Source organism: Cladophialophora yegresii (assembly GCF_000585515.1).
Source record: "Cladophialophora yegresii CBS 114405 chromosome Unknown aczIN-supercont1.3, whole genome shotgun sequence".
NCBI classification, from domain to species: Eukaryota; Fungi; Ascomycota; class Eurotiomycetes; order Chaetothyriales; family Herpotrichiellaceae; genus Cladophialophora; species Cladophialophora yegresii.
Window position 1 is genome coordinate 801,500 of NW_006913047.1, and position 17,177 is coordinate 818,676.

At 54.0% G+C, this 17,177-nt stretch overlaps 6 protein-coding genes across 6 annotated transcripts; 2 read left to right on the forward strand and 4 right to left on the reverse strand.

Annotated features, from left to right (window-relative positions):
- Positions 1–1,126: 1,126 nt before the first annotated feature.
- On the reverse strand, positions 1,127–3,782 carry A1O7_03997 (uncharacterized protein; the record flags this gene model as incomplete). The annotated part of the gene is made up of 3 exons (XM_007758013.1): positions 1,127–3,329; positions 3,382–3,468; positions 3,520–3,782. 3 exons carry the CDS (start codon positions 3,780–3,782, stop codon positions 1,127–1,129), a joined length of 2,553 nt encoding a protein of 850 aa, XP_007756203.1.
- Positions 3,783–4,951: 1,169 nt separating this feature from the next.
- On the reverse strand, positions 4,952–6,308 carry A1O7_03998 (vacuolar protease A; the record flags this gene model as incomplete). The annotated part of the gene is made up of 4 exons (XM_007758014.1): positions 4,952–5,021; positions 5,079–5,949; positions 5,999–6,152; positions 6,207–6,308. The coding sequence occupies 4 exons, from the start codon at positions 6,306–6,308 to the stop codon at positions 4,952–4,954; spliced, it is 1,197 nt and encodes a 398-aa protein (XP_007756204.1).
- Positions 6,309–6,874: 566 nt separating this feature from the next.
- On the reverse strand, positions 6,875–8,056 carry A1O7_03999 (uncharacterized protein; the record flags this gene model as incomplete). The annotated part of the gene is made up of 1 exon (XM_007758015.1): positions 6,875–8,056. The coding sequence occupies one exon, from the start codon at positions 8,054–8,056 to the stop codon at positions 6,875–6,877; it is 1,182 nt and encodes a 393-aa protein (XP_007756205.1).
- Positions 8,057–8,442: 386 nt separating this feature from the next.
- On the forward strand, positions 8,443–9,537 carry A1O7_04000 (proteasome subunit alpha type-6; the record flags this gene model as incomplete). Its single annotated transcript, XM_007758016.1, has 5 exons — positions 8,443–8,449; positions 8,520–8,582; positions 8,728–8,822; positions 8,882–9,094; positions 9,151–9,537. 5 exons carry the CDS (start codon positions 8,443–8,445, stop codon positions 9,535–9,537), a joined length of 765 nt encoding a protein of 254 aa, XP_007756206.1.
- A 2,029-nt stretch (positions 9,538–11,566) lies between these two features.
- Positions 11,567–12,315, forward strand: A1O7_04001 (uncharacterized protein; the record flags this gene model as incomplete). The annotated part of the gene is made up of 3 exons (XM_007758017.1): positions 11,567–11,808; positions 11,860–12,025; positions 12,187–12,315. The coding sequence occupies 3 exons, from the start codon at positions 11,567–11,569 to the stop codon at positions 12,313–12,315; spliced, it is 537 nt and encodes a 178-aa protein (XP_007756207.1).
- A 3,396-nt stretch (positions 12,316–15,711) lies between these two features.
- A1O7_04002 (uncharacterized protein) lies at positions 15,712–16,962 on the reverse strand (the record flags this gene model as incomplete). The annotated part of the gene is made up of 2 exons (XM_007758018.1): positions 15,712–16,305; positions 16,417–16,962. 2 exons carry the CDS (start codon positions 16,960–16,962, stop codon positions 15,712–15,714), a joined length of 1,140 nt encoding a protein of 379 aa, XP_007756208.1.
- Positions 16,963–17,177: the final 215 nt, after the last annotated feature.

Sequence of the window (17,177 nt, forward strand, 5' to 3'; positions counted from 1 at the left end):
ACTTGCCCCAGCGCTCCAGCCCGACGATCGTGGGCACGGTCTATAAGACACTGATGTCTTTCGCGTCAAGCATCGGAGTTTGATCACAGAGTGCGCGGAGCTGGTAATACGGAGAATGGCTTTGAGTAGGCGGCTGGCCGGCCTTGCATGGGAACGAACAACAGGTACCAATCAGTGAGGGACTAAAAAAAAAGACGCCTACCGACATGGTGGACCTGGCGCACGATGCAGGGACGTGCCGGTTGTTGGGTTCTTGGAAGCCATAGTCGAATACGGGAAGTGACGGACTGTTTGACAGTCGCTCAGCCGTCAGCGACGTGAGTGAGCATGCAACAGGCTCGACCTGGAAGCGGAAGCTCGACAGCGGGCGCCACAGAGGACACCCAGGAGTGGTCAAGCATGTTTAGAAAGAAAAAACACGATTCGCCAAGTGAGATGCAATCCGGGAGTTCGCCGGTGAGATGAATTGGAAATGGCCCTGCGCTGGCTTCTTCGCCCCCAAACCAATGTCTCGCATCGAGGTCGTCAACATACTGGGTGCTCGAATAGAGCGTCTTGGTGCTGTAGACGAAGTCCGAAACATTCGTGGGATACGAATATGTACCCTAGACCTTTGCGCAGGACGGGGCAATAGATACCAAGCAACAGTGTAGGTGATGGCTGCTGATGCGCGACAAGACGCCGCCCTGCAGCTGATCCTTTCCCTTCCTCGGCGTGACGTTTATGCGGAACCGCGACTCGCAGTAGCAGGGGCAACGACTTCACAGCGATGACAGTATTGGTGGTAATTATGCTACTCCGTGTGTCCAGCGCATTATGATATTGGCGAGGGCCAAACAGCACACGTTGGATCGTCTTCTTGAAATAGCCACTTCGACCAGATATAACTCCCTTATCTGTGGTACGCCATGCTATGCCTTGCCATGCCGTGCCATCCTAAACAGCCGTGTTCGTGTCCTGAATCGATGCGGTGTAATGACCCTGACTGATGCTCATGCCCATGTCGAAGCCAAGTCCCAACACCGCGCTATGAAGACGACATTCAACAGTCACAGACTCGGTCAGAGATTTCCAAGAGGTGGTCCGAGCCACAAGTAACGAGTCAACCAGTTGAATCGCAGGCTGATTATTCGGCGTCATATTCCTCGAGCTCCCGCTCCAGTTCTCGGGCTAACTCGTCATCGGAGTCTTCCACCGCCTCGTCTTCACGCTCTTGTGCTTCTTCGGCTTCTCGTTGTTCGAGACGGATCTGCTCCTCTGTTGTGCCGGCTGTCGGTGTATCCGTGGCCTCTGATTCACGCTCGCTGTCGACATTTTTGACCTGCTTCAGGCCGCTACCTGTACCGTTTCTCTTACGATCGGATGATCGATCCACGTCGCTGGCTGAGCTATTGTCTCCGTCGTCGTCCTCTCTTCTTCTCTTGCCTCTACGGCTGTCTCGGATGCTCAGGGCAGAGCTCACCGAATCGGTATCACTTTCGCTCTCAGCGTCGCTCCCGAGAAATTCTTTCAACTCGGCATCGATATCAGCCCACTCGTCCTGATTGATGGTAACTGGACTGCCGTCATCAACAACATCCTCATAAGCCCCGGCCTCGTCATCGTTCGAGGTGCTCAGTTTGAGCCTTTTCCGTTTGGGCTGGTCGTCTTCGGTGTCGAGCCCGCTCGTTTCCCCCTCGGACGAACTGAGAAGGAAATCATTGACATTTTCACTTGCCTTGTCGAGATTGTCACCCAACTCGCTCAAGGTTTCATGTTTCTGCTTCTGGACCCCTTCCAGTAGGTAAGGTCGTTCATCCAATTTTCGCCACTGTTGCATAGATGCTATCAGCCATGGCGTCCCGACGACTTTGATGCCACGCTTCACCGCTTGCTTGACCTTGGCAGTGCCTGGGCGAGCCGCTATCACGTGGGTAACCTCCCTGGATATCTTGTCCGTTATGGTGGCGCCGAATGTCTTAGCCCACGTGCTGATGTCAGCATTCTGGATATCAGTTCCCAGTGGTAAGACGCCGCTGAAAACGATCCTGACCCCCGCCAAAACTCTCATTTTCATGGCTGGCATGACTCTCTTGACGTCTGGCAGAAACCTCAGCTCCAAAGACTGACCCTCGTTGTCTTCTCGACTTGGCAGTGGCTCTTTACGCTTGCCAGTCAGTTCGGCAACTCGGCCGCCTTTACCCCCTAGTCGCTTTCGGTCGTACTCAGCGAAAAAGGCTTCGTGCACCTTGGTCAATGTCGCCTCGAGGTGAATGAGCTCCTCGTCGTCGTTTTTCAGGATGCTGTGCCGTGCTTTCTGTTTGGGGCCTGAATTTGACTCTGACGAGTTTGAAGAGTCGCTAGAGTCTGATTCTGTGGACTGGGATGTAGTCGCTTCGCCGTTGACGACTGCTTCAGCCTCGTCCTTCTCGTCTTGCTGGAGCTGCATCTTGAGAAGGGGCTTGTCTTTCAATTGAACCTTAATGATCTCTTCTTGGTCTTTGGTTTGCAATTCGCGTACTGCAGGACTATCACTGCCACTCATTGCGATCAGCTGTTCTAACGCTGCAGTGCCATTCTGAATGGTCGATGTTCCGTCTTCGGCCATGCCATTGCGTTCACCTTCACCATTTGCACCGGCGTCGGCACCATTGGCTGTGATCATCTTAGGCTCAGCTGTTGGTGTGGCTTGTATCTCTTGCTTCTTGGGCAGGAAACTAGAGTTGATGTCTCCAATGCCCACGAAAAAGTCAAAGGGGGTGACCCGAATGAGGTTGGCGCTCCATTTCCAGACGTCGCCTCGGTCGTCAATGATGACCACCATCTTGGTGTCAACAGGGAACAGTCTCTCGAGGTTCTTCGCAATCATGCTGCCGCTCTCGTCCCGACTGAGTATGCGGTCACTGAAGTACTTCTTCTCCGGGTCGACGAGTTTGGCAATCTCGGTAGCATATTGACGTGTTCCCATTGTGTAGATGTGGAGTTCGTAGAGCTGCGAGATATGGTCCAGGAACTCGGCAAGGCCAGGTCTCAGCTTGATATAGTACCAGCAGCCCTTCATCCCAGGGCCGTCGTCGGTCAATTGAAATGCGCGTACGTCGCTCACGGCATCGTGGTTGGGATTGTCCTTGTCTTCCATCCACTCTCTGATGGTGGGTTCGACCGCGGCATGAATGATTGTCTGATCGAGATCGACCACCAACGAGAGCTTGCGAGAAGATAGGAGCCGGCGCTTCGCCTCTTCATCTATCCTGCTTGCTTCTTCTCTGCTAATGGTGAGGTGAGCGGTATCGTGTGCCATGCGGATGGGGGCGCGGTCAGCATCAGTAGTTTCGCTTCCCACTGCGACACTACCCAGCATTAGTTCCTTGTTCAGCACCTTGCCACCACCGATGTACTTACATGGTCATGTCCTTACCGCAATTGATACACATGCCCAGAGCCTGGACAGCATGCGTACACTCCTCTTCGATTTCGCATACGTCCACACTGCACGCCAGTCAGAGATTTCTCCTTCACAGATATCCCCGAGACACTTACGGCGCGGTAAGGACGTCCCCTTGCCAGACCCTCCATGCTTTTATCGTGCCTTCAAGAGTGCTGGAGAAATGCGTGACAAACTTCTTTTCCACCAACGGTATGTCTTCCTCTTTCCTCACCTCATACCGCTCCTCTTCTCTCACCTTGATCGTGTATGAATATAAGAAGATGTCGTCGTTGCGAGCAACGGTGTCGCCGACCAGTTTCTCGATCTTGGTGATGGTGATAGGGTAATGGAGGTTCTTGGGGAGTCGTAGTAACATGCCGAACACGACAGTAACATTGATCGGCGCATGTAGGTGCTCTGAGAGTAGAAGCGGATCAAGTTAAGCGCGCCGTGGTAGACTGGCAGCAATGTGCTCTACCTAGTCTCGGCCGTGCGAAAATGATGAGGCTCGCTGAAGACGCCGCGCGCGCAGAGGTCAGGACCTTCAAGAGCGGGCAAGTATTCTGGCGGCTGAGGTACCAGCGAGTATGCGGAGTTCGGCCTAGACAGGCAATGCGACTTTGGATGAATTAGCGGCCGTCGGAGTAGCGCGCTGCAAATGGAGATAGAATCGGGTTGATGGAGGGAAGGAACGCGAAGTGCGGTCCGGGACGATAGAGCTGAGTTAGGAAAAACAATGACTCTGTTTGGTAGCTTATTGTGCGAGCCAACAAAGACTGCGGTGAGTTATGTTGACGGATGGGGTATGTAATTGGCTGTGGTGTCGAAATGCGCGTGTGGGTGAGGGCACGACGATGCGAGTCAGGGTCCGTCGGCAGGCAGGTTCCGGATAGGTAGGTCAGGAAGGTCCACCGGGTGCTGCGTATGCAATGGGAATCGTTGGGCAGACACACGGATAGCTAGCTCAGATGCTATGTGGACAGTCCTCAGTTTGATGGGTTCCGACAAGCTCGAAACGGCTCAATTGCGCTGGTGCAGTGGATGTACTCAAGTATCCGAGGGTGGACATTCCCACCAGCAGCAGTCGAGCGAGCTTCTTTTATGTTCAGACAAACACCTCCACACTAGTAGCCACCAATAACACGCGCAGGGAACGAAAGGGATCCGACGGCTGCCCGCTAACTAGATGCCGTCACTGCAGGGGCATTTTTGGAGACGCAACAAAGACCGTCATGCGATCACGAGACCATTCCTCTCCATCACCAGATTATGGATTGGCTGCCATAGCGAAACCCAGCTTGGAGTTTATCGCTGACTTTGTATATGAAAGCTACGAGGTCCTTTCCCGCTAGTACCTCTCCCCATACAGCACTGCAAAGGTAGTGTTGATGTACACTATTAAGCTGGTGGTAGGAAGCCACCACGTACGGTATATACTCCATACTGCACTGCTCAACTCCCGTCACCCAGGTAGTGGTTCAATTTCCGGCCCCTTTCAGCATCCGCCATTTTGGTACAACAAACTCAGGCAAACCATGACTCGGTCTACTTGGCTTTAGCTAGAGCGACGGAGTCGCTGCCGAGGTCATAGACGCTGTACCATCTCCTCAGGAAACTGCAGCAAATCGTATTAGCACGGGGTAGGACAAGAAAGGGCGTTGCGATTACTGACCTGTCACCAAGAATTGCAAGCGGTCCGGTAGGAGCTGGAAAGTCCATGCCCATGAAGCTGCTGATGCAAGAGCCCTGGACCTCGAGGATATAGTCATGAGCAGAGATGGAAAAGTTGTAGCCGCTGAGCGTGAAGGTAATGTCGGGCAACGAGTCTCGCTTGTTGCATTCGACGGTATATTGGCCATTGAAGCCCTTTTTGGCACCAATTTCCTTGTTGAGTAGTTCGGCGAGTGTGCTGGGCAGGGCAATCAACGAAGTGCCGGTGTCGAGGATAACACCGGTGTTGTCAAGGTCGGCGGTATCCTTTCCGAAAGTGATCGAGTCAAGGTTGACTTCCCAGTAAGCCTTTCGGCGGAGCGGGATTTTGATCAGCTTGCCAGTGTAGTGGCTGCTGTCGATACCACCAAAGGTAGCCTCTGATTCCGTGCCATCTTCGGTGTTGCCGAGATAGAAAGCAAACACAGGCTCGTCGAGGAGTTTCTGGTCGATCATGTTGTAGAATGGGGGAGGAATGTGGTTGACAGAGATGGTATCGTAGCCTAGACCCAAAATGCCATCGAATCGGCCAAATGCGAAAGCCAGACCAGGTTCACTGGTAGCCTCTCCGAACAGTTGGTCCTTTATCTTGAGGTCTCCAATGCGCAGAACGTCCTGAGATATGAAACCCGCCACTTCACCAGAGCCATATCGAATGCCGAAGTTGGTGCCGTTCTTCTTGTAAGTAGAGGAAGCGGACGAATCGTACTTCTGATGGAGGTAGCAGGCGATGGAGCCGCAGGAAGAGCTAGGAACCCAGAGGTTGGAGCTCCCGGTGTCGAGGACGACCTTGAATTCCTGAGCGGGTGTGCCAAGAGCGATGGTGCTGAAATCTGCTTGGGATTAGCTAGGGAAGATGAAAGATGCAGATGCAATGCTCACATTGCGCGTTGAGGAAGTTCTCGACGGGAACCTCGTGCGGGCCATCAGGGTGGATAGAGGTATCTCCAAAGATGTCTTCAGACGGACCGCCAATGGGCTTCTGCGTGTATTTGTGGCGAAGGGCTCGCATATGGTCGCCAATGTTGGCAGCGCCCTGACATTTAATCTCAGCCGATGCATCTCGAGACGGACGGAGTAGCCATCTTACCAGTTGCTCCTCCAATGGCACCTTCTGGAGCTTCATGCGATGCATGCCAGCATCGGCGGCACCGAGCAGCGCAGCTGCTGCGATGACAAGACTGTTCTTCATTGTCACAACCACCAATTGCGAAACCAGAGAAAGCAAAAAGACTGCAAGAGATGAAAGTTGGGATGAAAGGATGATACGAAAGAAAGGAGGGAGGCAGGTTGTTGATTGGGATCAGAGGATCGCCTAGATGACTGTCGCACCAGGTGAGAGTTGGCACTGGCAATCGCGGGCTGTCTTCGAGTCTTGTGAGCAGGATGACGGCAAGAGTGGTCCCTGCGTATCCACTCGCTCCAGGCACCACTGATTCACCCACTGCCACGACAACACCCGCCTGAGCCGCGGCCCTGGCAGCTCCAGCAGAACAAACTATGCAAACTGCACAAACTGCACAAACATCTCTGAGGTGCCATTCTATTTCAAGTCCGATTATGGGATCCGCCCCAGGACTTCATAGACATCTTGTACTCAGCTTCAATCTTTTGCTGAGTGACGCTTTCATATTAATGCGCGACATAGGAAGAAAGCTGTATGCATACGGAAGCAGGCAAGAACGAGGAGTTTCCCTACTCGCCGCGGCAATCTGCCTACTGTGTACGTATGGTGGCCTCCTGGACGGCACGGACCGGTCATGAACGAGAGTCATCATCAGAACTGGACTCGCTGTCACTACCACTGCTTGAAGTCTCGTCCTCCGATGTTTGGTCATTTGTCACCTGCACGCCACGTTGCTCGCTCTGGCTCTCGCTCTCGCTCTCAGGCTCGCTTGAGTCCGAGCTGGAACTGGAGCTGGAACTGTCATATTCAACGACCGCGGTTCTGTTCTTCCTCTTCTTGACCTTTGGTGGTGGGCCGTTGTCAGCATCACCGGCCTGCTCGGGCTCTGATTTCGGGCCCGATCCGTTCAGGTTGAGGGAAACACCGTCCACGGCGATGGCCAACAGCAAGAGCTTCGAGCGTGGCTGCGCTCGGATCCAAGATCGGTATTCCAGGTCTTGGTCGGTACTGTTTTCGTTTGCTGAATCTGAACTCGTCGATTCGGACAATTCCCTCTTGAAACGTTGAGCATACTGCTCATCTCTTCCTGACGCGAACGAGTTCCCGGCGTCGTTAACATCTTTCTGCCCGCCATTTCCCTTCGCCACCGACTCCATGCATTGCGACTTCAGCCGTTCGCGCGCTCCGACGCCTTTCAGCCCATGGATGTATCTCGATAGCGCAAAGTCGTAGTCTCGAGGGATATCGCTTTCAGAGAAAATATGTTTAAGGATCCAAGTCTCTCGGTTTTTATTGAATTTCCAGCTTGGTCGTGCTATATCATATTGGGTGAGATAGTCGAGTGCTGTGTTAGCCTTTTGAACAGGAAGCTGCTGGGATTTCTTGGCCGCCTTCCTCCTAGGCGGCTTCTTGCCTGCTGCCGAGGCCTGAGCTTCTCCGTTGGTCGACTCAAATGGTACGAGGCCGTCATTTGTTGTAGCAGATGCGCCCTTCGTGTCGGCGGAGAAAGACACTTGTTTCTTCGGGTTCACTCCCGAGGCCACCTTGTCGCCCGCTGTAGGCTTCTGGGAGTGGTCCGAAGCGGGTGATGAGTGTGCCCGAATTTCCTTGGGCTTGCTGTCAGTCTTCCGCTTCTTCCTTGGTCGTTCTGACGTATTGGGTTCTTGGTCTTCGGATGGATTAACTCTAGCTTGGGTTTCGGCTGTGATGTTGGCATTTTTAGAAGGCGTCTCAGATACCTCTTGTGCGAATTTGAGTTTCAGTCCGAGTCTCTTCCAAGCTGGAATTATGGCCTGGCCCATTTCGACTGCCATGTCCAGGTTGACAGCCTATTCGTCTGCAAAGAATACAGCTCAGCAGAATCGTCGTCCAAGAGCAGATATCACCAACTAGAAGAATTTTAGAATATTCTGCTGCAGCTGAGGTTTTGAGGGCTGGCCAATGGAGAAGGTTTTCCATCTCCAGGCCAGCCAGTGGCGGTGCAGCAGCCACTGTGGCTCGTGCCACGACAAGGCAACGCGCTGTTGCGTGTTCTGCACCCTGAGATTGTGGACGGTGAACGCCATCTTACTCGCTTCAAAAGTCACAACGAAAGTCTTCATCTCACTGCTCTGAATCAAGCTACGTCTCTCGACCGTGTTCTCGAAGGTGGTTTGAGTCTTACAATTGGTTTGTTGGACTTCGGTCGGCCGAAGTTAAGATGTCAGGTTGGTACTTTTGATGGTGTTGGTAGCTGTAGCTGGGTCGGACACACCGAGCTGACCACTCTCCCATCAGGCTCTGCGGGTTATGATCGACATATCACCATCTTCTCCGACCAGGGTCGGTTATATCAAGTCGGTACGTCCTTCGATCCGTTGCACTTTCTCCTGCTTTGCGTTCGCGACGCACCTCTTCGGCTGCAGTGGCCAGCGCATCCTCCGGAATCTATCAAGAGTCGCCCTAGAGGAGAAGCCAGAATCCAGCTGCTTACATCTACGTCCAGAATATGCCTTCAAAGCAATCACCGCAGCCAATATTACGTCCGTAGGAGTCAGAGGCAAGACATGCGCCGTGGTATTATCGCAAAAGAAGGTCCCGGTATGGAACACCTCGCCAAGTTGTCATTAGCCTTGCCCTAATTGCTGACCTTTGGCCAGGACAAATTGATTGATCCATCCTCAGTCTCCCATGTCTTTAAGATCTCACCCTCGGTCGGATGTGTTATGACTGGCTCAATCGCCGATGCCAGAGCCTCAGTCGTCCGTGCAAGAGGAGAGGCAGCAGAATTCAGATACAAGAATGGGTACGAAATGCCCTGCGATGTTCTGGCTAAGCGACTCGCCAACATCAATCAGGTATACACGCAACGAGTACGTCAAATTTGTTGAGTGGCAGGACCAGGAAGCAAGCTAACGGCTTGTTGTAGGCCTACATGCGACCATTGGGCGTAGCCACGACGCTGGTCTCGGTCGACGATGAGTTCGGCCCCCAGCTTTACAAATGTGATCCAGCAGGCTACTACGTTGGGTACAAAGCAACGGCGTCTGGACCCAAGCAACAAGAGGCACTCAATCACCTTGAGAAGAAGCTGAAGAACAAGGACCATGCTCCTGGCAGCTGGGAGGAAGTCGTCGAGCTAGGCATCAGCACTCTCAGCACGGTCTTGAGTGTGGACTTCAAGAAAGGCGAATTGGAGATTGGCATCGTGGGTGGACCAAGAGCTGACCGGAAGGAGGGTACGGATAATGAGTTCAGGAGTCTGACGGAAGATGAGATCGAGGAACGTCTCCAGGCTATCGCGGAACGTGATTGAGTGTATTCCTCTATGGCTGCTCGGAACCAACAGGCCGGGTGTACCTTGTTTCTTGGCCCCGAAAATGACGACCGCTTCAACAACCACGCTGGACAGGGATCAGTCTGGTTCAGCTTGACTACAGGGGAAAGTAGAGTATGGGGAGTATCTGGGGACCATTGGTCGGGCCACATTCGGCGATTGTTTGAGGCTGATGGCGCACATTTGCGTGGGTCATGTCATAGTTTAGTGTTACGACCCTCAGGTCTCTTCTCGTGAGACAGAGGATTACGGGGACGGATCCACCTTGATCCGGGTCTCGACCTGCAACTAGAGCGTCAGATGAGTCTCAGGTACACAGTACAGGCGAGGAACCCGACCCAGCCCCATTGCCGTGTCTATGCGTGATTCGGAGTGGATATCGGCACAGCCGACATGGGGGAGCGTTTGTGGCTCACCTGTGGCTGCTTGAGGCTGGAGTAGAGGTGAGGGAATGGAAAAACAATTGATCCAGGAGCTGTCAGGTTTGAGCAGATGGCATTCAAGCCACCGATTCAATGAAATCGCTTTCTTGACCATAGAGAAGTCGGCATTCCAACAGCAAAATCCCGCACCAGCGACCCTGGCGCTATGCAGAAGCGAGGGTGAAGGTGGACGATGAAAATAGACGGATGGACCAGTGACGCGCGCAGATGGCCCAAAAAGGCTTTTCAGCTTGCAGCATGCAGCAGCACCGTTGGCAGGCCATGTGAGAAGCCATGCGCCTGTTCCTGCCGCAAACGTACAGGCCAGATGCGAGTCGTGTCACTGTGTGGCCTCTGTTCATCAGGACTATCTGCTCAGCCGTCCACATGAGGTCAAGCCGCCGAGCTTATTTCTTTACCTGAAGTCTAGGGCGCCCCGGGTAGGCATAGCGTGCCCCGAGACCCCCGTCGACAGTTGAAGGCTAAGCGGGCCTGGCTTCTACCATGATTGGCTTCCCTCCTCGCCTATTTCCAATGCAGCGACGAGAGCGCGACGCCTCCAACGCTTTCCATTTCCAAACACCATGAGGTGCATGCCCGTTCCCTCCACTCACGCCTGCGCTTCGTTAACTCCACCTCGCTGCATGTCTGCTTCGACTGCACACGGTCGTTTCCAACGCCTCGTCTGCGATTTCCGTCTTGCTAACATTGCACCGACAGCGCCCTCGATCCAGTCACCGTCATGACCCAGCACTGGCTCGTCTCCGTGGCTTGCACGCCGCCTGCTGATCAAGACGCCGAAAAGTCGGAGTCTACAGCAGAGCCTCGACTGATCCACCGCCTGCACTGCAGCATCCCGACGTGCTCTCCAGTGAGGCAGTGTCCAATGGTCATTCTCCATCGATCCAAGCACTCTGGTGGCCGTTCTCAACCGTGACGTTCATCGCCCTGCCTCATTGACCCTCCCCTGGCTTAGTGCTGTGAGACTTGCCTCCAGCTTCACCGTCGCTAACGTTCTGCTCTGTTTATTTCTCACACAGCTGGAAACTCTGCTCCATTTCCTCGTGACGCTACGGCCCGATCCCCTATCTTCATGACCGATTTTGGCTCCTGACTGGTCATCTGTCACGAAAGCCACGAGATTGAGGCCACAACGCCGTGTCTACAGACGCTTCTACCCGCTCGGCGCATTGTGCCTCTTGATCCATTTGTAGAAGAGCTCTCTGAGCTGCCTTCATCCATAAGAATGCTCTCATCACCGCGACCAGAGTTTGTCTCTTCCTCCAAAGACACCAACATCGGACAAGTCGAACCAGCGATTCGAGAGCTCGACCATACTTCTGTGAAGGAACTCGACATAGTCGCGAAGCACTTGTGCCACACGAAGGAAAGACCCATTGGACCTGCGCCGTCCGTCGAGCCACTGCTTGTCAATCATCCGACTTCATCAGATTTGGCCAACTCGCCTTTCGCAATGGCTGATGGACGTGCGTCTCACCGTAATTCCTCGAAACCCAAGGGGCGATGAGTCGGTCAGGGGATGGGCTTAGCTGACAAGTGGTTCTGCAGTGAACGAAGCCCGCGCCATGCGCGTGATGGAGCTCATGAACGATTTCCGGACGCTTCAATTACACATCACGTCGCTGATCACACGAAGCGAGGCCAACCCTCCAGACCAGCAATCATACTACCTCGACGGCTACGTGGTCTTGAGACAGTGTGCGGCCGAGTCGCAAGCTGTCCTAGCCGGTCACTTCAACCCCGGCAGCCTTGGAATCCAGGCCGGCAACGTCCCCGAAACTGAGGTCCAGAAAGCGACATTGCAAAGGTGCGGCTACAGGCTATCAGTTTCGGCCGAGGGGACTAACAGTCTGCATAGAATCATCCTGGATGCCTCTACGAGAAGGTTTCAGGCACACAAAACCTACCTACGAGCATCCGCGGCGATGCGCTGGGTGCAGATGCGTGCGCAAGTATTGAGAGGCGAGAAGCCAGCAGCAAAGCACGCCAATGCTCTACGGGCCGTCGATCAACGACTTCGTCAGGTACGTGCATATTCGCGATCGTCGCATCCCCGCATTATCTCGCGTGGTCGGTACGATGCCCACGTGGTGGAAGCGCTCGGAGAGGAAGTGATCTGCATCCCCAGAGGATGGCCCCTGAGAATCCGCCCATAGACCTGACAGCTAACCCGAGGACCTCATAGGAACTCGACGAAGTCACCGATGAACACGTCGTCAGGGACCTTCGCAACGCAGACCGGCGAAAGGGCTACTGGGTCGATGAGGACCCAACCCTGGAGCGCATGCTTGGATGGATCCGAATGCAGAGGTGAAGCGGGCGCAACCAGCGCGCCAGCTTGACCCCACGTTTTGGAGCTTCCCCCAAGAATTTTCCTTGCCATTGGAAACTGTGTACAAGATAATTATCCCTTTCTTTTCCGGTCAATGTTGAGCACTGGCTTCAGATTCCGTGATGGTGGTGACCCCTGAGCAAGCTTGGGGCACCACCGTGCGTCATCCTGTAGCCGCTGCGCACGAAGGGGCTTTTTTGGCGGCTGGACCGGCAGGGTGCCGAGGGTGCTTGGGAGACTGGCTCTCCAGCTTTCGCATAATGAACAATTCGGGTTTGGGCGGGCACCTCTTGACCACCATAGGCCGCGCAGGGCGTGGGTTTTGGTACTTTTTGCCATCAGTGGCTTCATTTACGACGGATGCATGCATGACGCTATGAGCGGGATGGGATTAGGAAATCAGACGGGCTGTGATCACATTGGGACAGACAGAACCACCAGATCAGAACATGGAAGAATCCGCAGAGGGCCAGGATGGCAACAGTTACCGAACTCGGGATTTTGACTTTTCCATCGCACACACGGCCTGCCTTGCCTGTCAGTTAATGCACAGCCGGCATGAATATGTCACCTTTCCTTTTGTACGGAGCTCCTTCCGCTCCCGGAAAGCACGTGAGATGAGGTGCACTCGACAAATTCTACATGCTGTGCACTTCCAGACGTCAAGACTTGCATGTATGTCTGTACTGCGTAAGCGAGAAGAGCATACTTACCTAGCATAGCGCAGACCCGGGAGTCGGGACGTCGGCTACGTATGTATGTACGCAGCTTCGTGGCGCTCTTCGGGGTCCTAGCCAAACTTTTTATCCCTCGGCGAGCCCGATCGCCAAGTTAAGTCACTGCACGCACAGGAAGAGCTGCGGATGATTCACGCCGGCCGCTTTTGAAGTTGACCGCGCCTTCTGAGGTTGACACTTGTTATTCATGGCATTGGGTTCAGAGGAGAACACGGCAGCGCGGCACAGCCAGCAGGCACCCGGTCAGAACACAACACCTGCTCTATCGACCAACCGCACACAGATACAGTACGGGAGGATAGGACTGCACGCTCCGCTTTGTCGTCGCCGCAACCGAAGAAGCTTACTGTACAGTAGAGACCCACTGTGTACTGTACTCCGTACCTGGGTGCGCACGGCGGCAGGGGTACGTCCCCCGAATCGGGTCTCGGAGCTGCGTAACGGTCGAAGCACTGCCCTTTTAGAGAAGGGTTTGATTTCAAGGTAAGTGACTACGAAGTATAGCCGTACAGTAACTGAGGCACTGGCTCGCTTGGGTAGGTATTGTATCCAGGAGGTGTTGTGTACATACAGTAGGTGAGTCGCGTTCGCTGACTCGCGCGTCTGTGTCGGTCCCTGCGCCCGTGCCTGCGCCTGCGCCCCCGCGAAGCACACCCACTTTGGAACCGAGCTTGCGAGCTTTCGGAGTCGCGAGCGAGCCGGGCTTGGGGGTCACGAGCTCACTGTGAGATCGGGTCCTCAAAGTCCCTACCTACTCACACAACGCGTAGCCGTACACAGCGCGCGGTAGAATGTAGGTTATTAGAATGTACGTAGACATACTCTGGGACTCCGTAACGAGGACTCGGGCCGTGTACCGTTATTGTGTAGGCATGCCCACCGTGGGCTCACTTGCTATGTACGGAGTACAGAGTATGTGGAAACCCTTTCTTCGGCCCAACGTAGTCATAGCATAGCATGCATTAGCATCTAGCATGGCATCGCCTGGCACTGAAATGCATGGCGAAATCGCGCGCGTCAGATCTCGCAATGGGTCAGGTATCTAATTATCTACCTTACGGTGTCCCTAATATATTTCCTTTACCGTTTCCATTCGTGTCACTTCACCTCTGTTGATCTCGTTCCATTTTCAACTTGAGCACTAATTATGTTTGTCGTTGGGCATTTGGCTACTAGTACTCCGTACTGAAGGACCACCCTGACTTGGATATCCGCGCAAGCTGTGCGTTGTCTTCATCTCATCTGCTGCTTGGTCACAGTGATGTAGGTACATAGTAGCTACAGGAACTACCTTAATACGTCGATGGGTTACACAGCACCGTTCGTGCCCGTTTGTTGTTGTGGAGGAAGCACGTGGTCACTCAGTGGGAGTAACTAGGTACTGCAAGCTACTGTACTCCGTACTTGGTACCTAATGTCCCGGCTCCCATCGACCGGGTGTCGTTTACCAATTCACTGGCGAGGCTGTAGCTCCAGCTCCAGCTCCAGCTCGACAGGGTTCCGAGGCTCCAAAGCGTCAGACGCAGACCTCCAGGCTACCAAAGTTGCCGAAAACAAGCATGCATGCACGCATGCCTCACATCACATCACATCCCATCCCATCCCATCCCATCCCGCATGGATCCACCCAGACGCTGGATACGAACAGAAGTCCCTTCCCCTTCCCTTCTCGCCATGACCCCCCGCTCGTACTGTCCGTACTGGGTTAACTCGGACGGGAGGTGCATGAGATGCAAGAAATGGCGGGAGTGCAGGGCGTGCAGAAGGCGTAGTTGCGGGTGTGTCACTGTGGGGTCCTCGTCGCGTCGACTTGCTATATACATGCTCTGTACACAGTACCTCCGTTCTGAGGGAGAAATTGGGGGAGGACTACTCCGTACGGGAGTACTAATGCGGACGATTTGCACGAAAGAAGAAGCAGCCCAAGCTTTCCTTCTACCGAGGTGCTGTGCACCACCACAGTGCATAAGTATCTCGCGAACCTTCAATTGGGACCCTCTTGAAGCTGAATCTCTGGAAACCTGCATCCCTTCCGACTACCGAGTAGGGTGCCACGGATGTGCAGAGTTGGCTATGGGACTCGGCATGGGGGCTAGTACTTGATTCTAGTGTATGCGTGATGCCCAAGAATCGGTCCCAGGATCGGTATGTAAACCCATGGGGGGTCTCTTCTCATAAGGGACCGTATACGGATTACAGATGACTCCATAGGCGCTACTTATCGACTGCGAACCACCCACTCCTTTCAGGGCTGAGCGCACTTGTCAAACACATTGCTTCCATGTCGATACCTATGCATCATTCGTGGCAGTAACCTTCAGTTCATTTCTCTCCTCTCGAGAGAGGGACGGAGCGAGGTATATGGTTACTATCATATATGTACATTAGCTTTGACATACCGGTCAGCGTCTTGCCTGTTTACTCCGCCGAGCATGGGGCGTGGACATACGTCAACGACAGTATATCAACAGGGTGTGTAAATGAGCCAACGAGCATCGCCTTCTGATGAACTTTTTGGGCGCCGATGAAAGCCATGCACATATAAACGCTCGCTCACCGTACGTTTTGTCTCTTGAAATGCGCTACAACCCTCGACTTCGTGAGGGGCTGTCTTCGAGGACCCATCGCAGCAGTACCACCTTCAAGACTTGTCGTCAGGTGGAGCTGGAGCACTGAGATCCTCCAGATCTATGCCCAGGCCACCGGACTCGCCTGGCGAGCCTTCATGCGGTAGATGGCTAGACCCTGCCCCGATATTCGAGAAACCGCTGCTGGTGATGGAGTGGGCACGGCTAGGGGTTCGGATCGCAGGGGAACGATCGTCAATGTCGGGATCTATTCCCTCGGTCCCAAGCCTCAGTAATGCGATCGACGAATCTGGCTTACCGACATTCTTCTGATGCTGTATCCGGTAGAAGTCGCCTTGTGTGCTGAGATCTGTACCATTCTGGGTCACTACTGAAGCCGCTGCACGCATTCGCTTTTCTGTCCCGCAATCCAGTAGCCCCTCGATTGCGTCGATGATGTGCCCGAATGCTCTCAACTTGGCACAATGCTTTGTTCTGAGTTCACAAGGGAGATCGGTGACTGCAGGCTTGAGGTAGTACTTCTTGCTGCTGCCATGTCCCTTTGCGTACCAGAATCGATCTCCCCCGGCCGTTGAATGGCATCCGGGGTATTCCTGACGAAGGGTTTCAAAGCTGGGCCCGTCATTGTCCTGGAACACGCCGAAGAGCTAGGCGGGAAGGTCGAGGTAGACGCAGCCCAGTGCCCACATATCGAACGGGCGTGCAACTTCCCTTTTTCGGTCATGATCAGGTGCCCAGTAAGTCTGAGACCTGCGGACGTTGGCAGTCTTGTGCGACGTTTTTGCTGCCTTGGCGTCGGTAAATGCGCCTAATCCAAAGTCCGTGAGCTTGAAGATGGGGTTTTGATTGACAGCCCTTTTGAACACGAGTATATTTCCCGGTTTGATGTCGTTGCGTCGTCCTTCGTTCTCATCCACGAGCGTCGGTTCAAGCGAGTGGGCCTCGTAGAGTAGTGGACGTGACCGACCGCTCTTGCCAAGCCGTACAGCTGACGGAGGAACCAAAGGGCATGTGGCCCGTCGAGATCCGGTCGTTGCACCTCGGTGGTGCATATCCGCAGGTTGCACCAGGCTCGGTCGTAGAGAATGTAATGCGTACTCGACGCCGCTCGGGCCTTTCACTTGACAGGTGCCGTACCGGAGATATATCCCTTTCGTCACTAACTCTGGATGTGTCTCATGATGTTCTTTCATGAAGTCGTGTGGCACTAGCTGCCCACGGTCGTCGGGTTTTCTCCATGGAAACGCTTCGAAGCCGGGGCTTCGGAAGTCTTTGATCTCCTTGCCGTCAAACGTGAGGTTCATGACCACGCGGACTGTATCAAGAAGAATACCCTCGGTATGAGACCCCAACTTGCCCGGGTTGTTATGTCCTCTCTGATTCCTACTCACCTCTTCTTCCTGTCTCTTGCTTGTCCAAGATGTATAGCAACTCAGCAGCTCACCAGTTTGCGATCTTTACTGACTTCTAGACTCTCTTGTCCACTTTCCCCTTCTTTCAGGAGTGGCCGAACGACTGT